This window comes from Oncorhynchus gorbuscha, linkage group LG13, assembly GCF_021184085.1.
Source record: "Oncorhynchus gorbuscha isolate QuinsamMale2020 ecotype Even-year linkage group LG13, OgorEven_v1.0, whole genome shotgun sequence".
NCBI classification, from domain to species: Eukaryota; Metazoa; Chordata; class Actinopteri; order Salmoniformes; family Salmonidae; genus Oncorhynchus; species Oncorhynchus gorbuscha.
Genome location: NC_060185.1, coordinates 86793802 through 86803255, shown reverse-complemented (window position 1 = coordinate 86803255; position 9454 = coordinate 86793802). Strand labels below are relative to the sequence as shown.

At 46.5% G+C, this 9454-nt stretch overlaps 1 protein-coding gene across 1 annotated transcript in view; it reads left to right on the top strand.

The window, feature by feature from the left end:
- Nucleotides 1-8843, top strand: part of LOC123994170 (actin filament-associated protein 1-like 1) — a 74664-nt gene extending 65821 nt beyond the window's left edge. The window contains exons 15-18 of the mRNA XM_046296692.1: nt 804-971; nt 1137-1312; nt 1446-1541; nt 7505-8843. Coding sequence (XP_046152648.1) covers nt 804-971; nt 1137-1312; nt 1446-1541; nt 7505-7531 — 467 coding nt within the window. The 3' untranslated portion in view covers nt 7532-8843. The remainder of the gene's footprint in view (nt 1-803; nt 972-1136; nt 1313-1445; nt 1542-7504) is intronic.
- The last annotated feature ends 611 nt before the right edge of the window (nt 8844-9454 follow it).

Here is a 9454-nt window from a genome sequence, read left to right as displayed (position 1 = left end):
TTCAAGGTCTACTGTCTGTCTGTCTGTCACTTCAAAGCCTACTGTCTGTCAGTCTGTCACTTCAAGGTCTACTGTCTGTCAGTCTGTCACTTCAAGGTCTACTGGCTGTCAGTCTGTCACTTCAGAGTCTACTGTCTGTCAGTCTGTCACTTCAAAGCCTACTGTCTGTCAGTCTGTCACTTCAAAGCCTACTGTCTGTCAGTCTGTCACTTCAAGGTCTACTGTCTGTCAGTCTGTCACTTCAAGGTCTACTGTCTGTCTGGAGAGAAAAGAAGAGGAGAGGATGGAACCTGAGATTCCTGAGAACCTCATTAGCTTCGCTACTGACCTCTCTCTCTCTCTCTCTCTCTCTCTCTCTCTCTCTCTCTCTCTCTCTCTCTCTCTCTCTCTCTCTCTCTCTCTCTCTCTCTCTCTCTCTCTCTCTCTCTCTCTCTCTCTCTCTCTCTCTCTCTCTCTGTCTGTCTGTCTGTCTGTCTGTCTGTCTGTCTGTCTGTCTGTCTGTCTGTCTGTCTGTCTGTCTGTCTGTCTGTCTGTCTGTCTGTCTGTCTGTCTGTCTGTCTGTCTGTCTGTCTCTCTCTCTCTCTCTCTCTCTCTCTCTCTTCTGTATCTCTATCCCCTGTCTTTCTGTCTCCTACTCTTCCTCTGAGAGAGAGAGGGGAGAGAGAGAGGGAGAGAGAGGGAGAGGAGAGAGAGGGAGAGAGGGAGAGAGGGAGAGAGAGGTAGAGAGAGAATATGTTAGGTCTTCTTCCCATAACCTCACCAGGTCTGACCTTTCACCTCTCACCCTTCTGTGACTCCCCCAGATGCCAATCAATATGGTATCTATGGGAAAACACGAGCGGAGGAGGACGCTAAACACTACTTGAAAGAGAAAGAAGAGCTGGAGAGAGAGAGGGATGGAATACGGAACACTCTGCTGACACTGAGACAAGCGAGGAGAGAGGTGAAGGAGAGGTTGAAGACTGCTTCAGGTAAGAGGGGTCAGAACACACAAACACACAAAACATATCTGAGTAGGCTACAGTACTTACAATACCTACAAAATATAATCAGCAATGCTCTACCACCCCCTACTGGAGCAACTAGACAGGTGCTCCCTAATCAATTTCCTCTGTTTCTGTGTGTTCCTGGAGCAGAGGAGCAGAGGAGCTCCCTGAGTGAGCGTGTGTCCCAGCTAGAGGAGGCTTGCCGGGGGAAGGAGAGTGAGAGGGTGGACCTGGAGCTCCGTCTCACCCAGGTTAAAGACAATCTGCAGAAGAGTCTAGCAGGAGGAGCTCTGGGGGCACCTGGGGAGAGCAAACCCTCCAGCAAGGTACAACACACACAAATGTGCTCATGCATACGCACATACACGCACGCAAACACACACTCACACACACACAAATAGACCCACCAGCAAATAAATGATCAGTGTTGCTAATGATTTGAACTGGTGTGTGTCTCAGGTCTACAGCAGATCCTGCTGCTCTGGATCTATACCCGTCAGCTGTAAGAAACCTGTCTACTCTTCCTCTAAAGGAACAGTCATGCAGAAAGCCAAGGTGAGTGTGAAAGACACACACAGTTTATCTGGGTCTCAAATTGTGCATCTGTGACTATCATCCACTTCCATCATCAGGCCACAGTCTGTCACTATCAGCCAGGTCCATCATCAGGTCACAGTCTGTCACTATCAGCCACTTCCATCATCAGGCCACAGTCTGTCACTATCAGCCACTTCCATCATCAGGTCACAGTCTGTCTATCAGCCACTTCCATCATCAGGTCACAGTCTGTCACTATCAGCCACTTCCATCATCAGGTCACAGTCTGTCTATCAGCCACTTCCATCATCAGGCCACAGTCTGTCTATCAGCCACTTCCATCATCAGGCCACAGTCTGTCACTATCAGCCACTTCCATCATCAGGTCACAGTCTGTCACTATCAGCCACTTCCATCATCAGGCCACAGTCTGTCACTATCAGCCACTTCCATCATCAGGCCACAGTCTGTCACTATCAGCCACTTCCATCATCAGGCCACAGTCTGTCTATCAGCCAGGTCCATCATCAGGCCACAGTCTGTCTATCAGCCACTTCCATCATCAGGTCACAGTCTGTCTATCAGCCACTTCCATCATCAGGCCACAGTCTGTCTATCAGCCACTTCCATCATCAGGTCACAGTCTGTCTATCAGCCACTTCCATCATCAGGTTACAGTCTGTCTATCATCCACTTCCATCATCAGGTCACAGTCTGTCACTATCAGCCACTTCCATCATCAGGCCACAGTCTGTCTATCAGCCAGGTCCATCATCAGGTCACAGTCTGTCTATCAGCCACTTCCATCATCAGGTCACAGTCTGTCACTATCAGCCACTTCCATCATCAGGCCACAGTCTGTCTATCAGCCACTTCCATCATCAGGCCACAGTCTGTCTATCAGCCACTTCCATCATCAGGCCACAGTCTGTCACTATCAGCCACTTCCATCATCAGGTCACAGTCTGTCACTATCAGCCACTTCCATCATCAGGCCACAGTCTGTCACTATCAGCCACTTCCATCATCAGGCCACAGTCTGTCACTATCAGCCACTTCCATCATCAGGCCACAGTCTGTCTATCAGCCAGTTCCATTATCAGGTCACAGTCTGTCACTATCAGCCAGGTCCATCATCAGGCCACAGTCTGTCACTATCAGCCAGTTCCATTATCAGGTCACAGTCTGTCACTATCAGCCAGTTCCATTATCAGGTCACAGTCTGTCACTATCAGCCAGTTCCATCATCAGGTCACAGTCTGTCTATCAGCCAGTTCCATCATCAGTCCACAGTCTGTCTATCAGCCAGTTCCATCATCAGGTCACAGTCTGTCTATCAGCCAGTTCCATTATCAGGTCACAGTCTGTCTATCAGCCAGTTCCATCATCAGGTCACAGTCTGTCTATCAGCCAGTTCCATCATCAGGCCACAGTCTGTCTATCAGCCAGTTCCATCATCAGGTCACAGTCTGTCACTATCAGCCACTTCCATCATCAGGTCACAGTCTGTCTATCAGCCAGTTCCATTATCAGGTCACAGTCTGTCTATCAGCCACTTCCATCATCAGGTCACAGTCTGTCTATCAGCCAGTTCCATCATCAGGTCACAGTCTGTCTATCAGCCAGTTCCATTATCAGGTCACAGTCTGTCTATCAGCCAGTTCCATTATCAGGTCACAGTCTGTCTATCAGCCAGTTCCATTATCAGGTCACAGTTTGTCACTATCAGCCAGTTCCATTATCAGGTCACAGTCTGTCTATCAGCCAGTTCCATTATCAGGTCACAGTCTGTCTATCAGCCAGTTCCATTATCAGGTCACAGTCTGTCTATCAGCCAGTTCCATCATCAGGTCACAGTCTGTCTATCAGCCAGTTCCATCATCAGGTCACAGTCTGTCTATCAGCCACTTCCATCATCAGGCCACAGTCTGTCTATCAGCCAGGTCCATCATCAGGTCAAAGTCTGTCTATCAGCCAGTTCCATCATCAGGTCACAGTCTGTCACTATCAGCCACTTCCATCATCAGGTCACAGTCTGTCACTATCAGCCACTTCCATCATCAGGTCACAGTCTGTCTATCAGCCACTTCCATCATCAGGTCACAGTCTGTCTATCAGCCAGTTCCATCATCAGGCCACAGTCTGTCTATCAGCCAGTTCCATCATCAGGTCACAGTTTGTCACTATCAGCCAGTTCCATCATCAGGTCACAGTCTGTCTATCAGCCACTTCCATCATCAGGCCACAGTCTGTCTATCAGCCACTTCCATCATCAGGTCACAGTCTGTCTATCAGCCAGTTCCATCATCAGGTCACAGTCTGTCTATCAGCCAGTTCCATCATCAGGCCACAGTCTGTCTATCAGCCAGTTCCATTATCAGGTCACAGTTTGTCACTATCAGCCAGTTCCATTATCAGGTCACAGTCTGTCTATCAGCCAGTTCCATTATCAGGTCACAGTCTGTCTATCAGCCAGTTCCATTATCAGGTCACAGTCTGTCTATCAGCCAGTTCCATCATCAGGCCACAGTCTGTCTATCAGCCAGTTCCATCATCAGGTCACAGTCTGTCTATCAGCCAGTTCCATTATCAGGTCACAGTCTGTCTATCAGCCAGTTCCATCATCAGGTCACAGTCTGTCTATCAGCCAGTTCCATTATCAGGTCACAGTCTGTCACTATCAGCCACTTCCATCATCAGGTCACAGTCTGTCTATCAGCCACTTCCATCATCAGGCCACAGTCTGTCTATCAGCCACTTCCATCATCAGGCCACAGTCTGTCTATCAGCCACTTCCATCATCAGGTCACAGTCTGTCTATCAGCCACTTCCATCATCAGGCCACAGTCTGTCACTATCAGCCAGTTCCATCATCAGGTCACAGTCTGTCTATCAGCCACTTCCATCATCAGGTCACAGTCTGTCACTATCAGCCACTTCCATCATCAGGCCACAGTCTGTCACTATCAGCCACTTCCATCATCAGGCCACAGTCTGTCACTATCAGCCACTTCCATCATCAGGCCACAGTCTGTCTATCAGCCAGTTCCATTATCAGGTCACAGTCTGTCACTATCAGCCAGGTCCATCATCAGGCCACAGTCTGTCACTATCAGCCAGTTCCATTATCAGGTCACAGTCTGTCACTATCAGCCAGTTCCATTATCAGGTCACAGTCTGTCACTATCAGCCAGTTCCATCATCAGGTCACAGTCTGTCTATCAGCCAGTTCCATCATCAGTCCACAGTCTGTCTATCAGCCAGTTCCATCATCAGGTCACAGTCTGTCTATCAGCCAGTTCCATTATCAGGTCACAGTCTGTCTATCAGCCAGTTCCATCATCAGGTCACAGTCTGTCTATCAGCCAGTTCCATCATCAGGCCACAGTCTGTCTATCAGCCAGTTCCATCATCAGGTCACAGTCTGTCACTATCAGCCACTTCCATCATCAGGTCACAGTCTGTCTATCAGCCAGTTCCATTATCAGGTCACAGTCTGTCTATCAGCCACTTCCATCATCAGGTCACAGTCTGTCTATCAGCCAGTTCCATCATCAGGTCACAGTCTGTCTATCAGCCAGTTCCATTATCAGGTCACAGTCTGTCTATCAGCCAGTTCCATTATCAGGTCACAGTCTGTCTATCAGCCAGTTCCATTATCAGGTCACAGTCTGTCTATCAGCCACTTCCATCATCAGGCCACAGTCTGTCTATCAGCCAGTTCCATCATCAGGTCACAGTCTGTCACTATCAGCCAGTTCCATCATCAGGTCACATTCTGTCACTATCAGCCAGTTCCATCATCAGGTCACAGTCTGTCTATCAGCCAGTTCCATCATCAGGTCACAGTCTGTCTATCAGCCACTTCCATCATCAGGCCACAGTCTGTCTATCAGCCAGGTCCATCATCAGGTCAAAGTCTGTCTATCAGCCAGTTCCATCATCAGGTCACAGTCTGTCACTATCAGCCACTTCCATCATCAGGTCACAGTCTGTCACTATCAGCCACTTCCATCATCAGGTCACAGTCTGTCTATCAGCCACTTCCATCATCAGGTCACAGTCTGTCTATCAGCCAGTTCCATCATCAGGCCACAGTCTGTCTATCAGCCAGTTCCATCATCAGGTCACAGTTTGTCACTATCAGCCAGTTCCATCATCAGGTCACAGTCTGTCTATCAGCCACTTCCATCATCAGGCCACAGTCTGTCTATCAGCCACTTCCATCATCAGGTCACAGTCTGTCTATCAGCCAGTTCCATCATCAGGTCACAGTCTGTCTATCAGCCACTTCCATCATCAGGCCACAGTCTGTCTATCAGCCAGTTCCATTATCAGGTCACAGGGGTCTAATTGTGTCCCAGCAGTTAGTGAGCACCTGAGGAGACAGAGAACTAACAGAGGAGAACTGACAGAGGAGAACTGACAGAGGAGAACTGACACAAGAGAACTGACAGAGGAGAACTGACAGAAGAGAACTGACAGAGGAGAACTGACAGAGAAGAACTGACAGAAGAGAACTGACAGAAGAGAACTGACAGAGGAGAACTGACAGAGGAGAACTGACAGAGGAGAACTGACAGAGGAGAACTGACACAAGAGAACTGACAGAGGAGAACTGACAGAAGAGAACTCACAGAGGAGAACTGACAGAGGAGAACTGACAGAGGAGAACTGACAGAAGAGAACTGACAGAGGAGAACTGACAGAGAAGAACTGACAGAAGAGAACTGACAGAAGAGAACTCACAGAGGAGAACTGACAGAGGAGAACTGACAGAGGAGAACTGACAGAGGAGAACTGACACAAGAGAACTGACAGAGGAGAACTGACAGAAGAGAACTCACAGAGGAGAACTGACAGAGGAGAACTGACACAAGAGAACTGACAGAGGAGAACTCACAGAGGATAACTGCCAGAGGATAACTGCCAGAGGAGAACTGACAGAGGAGAACTGACAGAAGAGATCTCACAGAGGAGAACTGACAGAGAAGAACTGACAGAAGAGAACTCACAGAGGAGAACTCACAGAGGAGAACTGACAGAAGAGAACTCACAGAGGAGAACTGACAGAGGAGAACTGACACAAGAGAACTCACAGAGGAGAACTGACAGAAGAGAACTCACAGAGGAGAACTGACAGAGGAGAACTGACAGAGGAGAACTGACAGAAGAGAACTGACAGAAGAGAACTGACAGAGGAGAACTGACAGAAGAGAACTGACAGAAGAGAACTGACAGAGGAGAACTGACAGAGGAGAACTGACAGAAGAGAACTGACAGAGGAGAACTGACAGAGGAGAACTGACAGAGGAGAACTGACACAAGAGAACTGACAGAGGAGAACTGACAGAGGAGAACTGACACAAGAGAACTGACAGAGGAGAACTGACAGAGGAGAACTGACAGAGGAGAACTGACAGAGGAGAACTGACAGAAGAGAACTCACAGAGGAGAACTGACAGAAGAGAACTCACAGAGGAGAACTGACAGAAGAGAACTCACAGAGGAGAACTGACAGAGGAGAACTGACACAAGAGAACTGACAGAGGAGAACTGACAGAAGAGAACTCACAGAGGAGAACTGACAGAAGAGAACTCACAGAGGAGAACTGACAGAAGAGAACTGACAGAGGAGAACTGACAGAGGAGAACTGACAGAGGAGAACTGACACAAGAGAACTGACAGATGAGAACTGACAGATGACAGAGGAGAACTGACAGAGGAGAACTGACAGAAGAGAACTCACAGAGGAGATCTCACAGAGCAGAACTGACAGAGGAGAACTGACAGAAGAGAACTGACAGAAGAGAACTGACAGAAGAGAACTGACAGAAGAGAACTCACAGAGGAGAACTCACAGAGCAGAACTGACAGAGGAGAACTGACAGAAGAGAACTGACAGAAGAGAACTCACAGAGGAGAACTGTGTGTGTGTGTGTAATACGCAAAAATATTTAACTGTTGATTTTCTTTGCAGGAATGGGAGTCGAAGAAATGCGCTTAGGGCATAAGGATGTTAAAGCAAGATTGGAGATGATTGGAGGCATATCAGAGAGAGGATGTGTTGTTCAGATTATTGTAGAGATGGACGAAATGAACACGTGTTCAGGATATTGAACCAGTGTACAGAAAGGATATTCATTTACCTTGATAAACCACAGAGAAAGGGACATTGAGAGATTTAAGAATTTTCCATAGAACAGGAATGGAAGACAATGGACATGGAAGGAAAACTCTGTGATTTACTGTACGAGCTTTAAAGGGATACTTCCAGATTTTGGCAGTTTAGCCCATTCCTAGCTCCATGCTACTGTAACTTCTCCTGTAGACTTCCAGTCATTTCACTAAAGTTAGTTAACAAGGGCTCCAGAACCTACCTTCAACGTCCTTAAAACTACACACAGAGACATACAAATGGTATCCATGACTTCCTCTGACTCTGAGTCCTTTGATAAAAGGACGTATACACTTTTACTGCAGTGGGCTAAATCAGGGACTGTTTCTTGGTAGTCTTAAACAAATCTCCTTTGAAACAAAAGTATACACCTCACACACATGGTTAGGGGCTTTAAAGAAAGAAGACATCTGTACCATGTCAGATACAGACTTAAATGTATTCAGTTTTTAGTGTGCTTCCCAGTATTACACTTGATATACATAACAGAAGACTAACATTTTACAAAACTGTTTGACATAGAAACAATGGATTTTTTAAAATAATCTTTGTTAAAGCAAGATTTGAGATAATCTTTGAAAAGGCAAGAAAAATATCATGAACATTCCACCCATGAGTCCAGAGAGATATTTTGTTAGTTGACTGCAGGAAAGGGCTACTTGTCAAAATCTCAGTGATTTTTAAAAAACATCATTTTCTTCCTTTGCCGCGGGGAAGTAGGGTTGCTGATAGTGCTGCAGCTCCCGCTGAAAAATCGGAATCTTTTTTTATTTGTCATTTTTTTTGTAAGTAGTTCACTGCGCCTTTACTAGTCCTATATTAGCGTAACGATATAGCTATCTGTTTTGTGTATAGTAGGATTATTTTCACACTGCACAATGGTCCTTTTCCCCTCTGACTATAAACAATACAATTATTAACAAATGGTGCTAATAATAGATGTAACTGTAAATATTATCTGAACAATGGACACCAGGTGCCAATACCTATCTACAGGAATTCACACCACTGATCCTTTCTAAAACTCATCAAATACAGAGCCTTCAGAAAGTATTCAGACCCCTTTACTTTTTCCACATTTTGTTACGTTACATCCTTATTCTAAAATATATATATATATTAAATCCTCAATCTACATGCAATACCCTATAATGACATAGCAATAACAGGTTTTAGACATTTTTGCTCATTTATAAAAAAATATATAAATAAAAACTGACATATCACATTTACATAAGTATTCAGACCCTTTACTCAGTATTTTGTTGAAGCCCCTTTGGCAGCGATTACAGGCTCAAGTCTTCTTGGGTATGATGCTACAAGCTTGGCACACCTGTATTTGGGGAGTTTCTCCCATTCTTCTCTGCAGATCCTCTCAAGCTCTGTCAGGTTGGATGGGGAGCGTTGCTATACAGCTATTTTCAGGTCTCTCCAGAGATGTTAGATCGGGTTCAAGTCCGGGCTCTGGCTGGGCCACTCAAGGACATTCAGAGACTTGTCCCGAAGCAACTTGTGCATTGTCTTGGCTGTGTGCTTAGGGCCATGGTCCTGTTGTAAGGTGAACCTTCGCAGGTTTTCATCAAGGATCTCTCTGTACTTTTCTCCTTTCGTTTTCGCCTCGATCCTGACTAGTCTCCCAGTCCCTGCCACTGAAAACATCTCCACAGCATGATGCTGCCACCACCATGCTTCACTGTAGGGTTTCCTCCAGACGTGACACTTGGCATTCAGGCCAAAATGTTCAATCTTGGT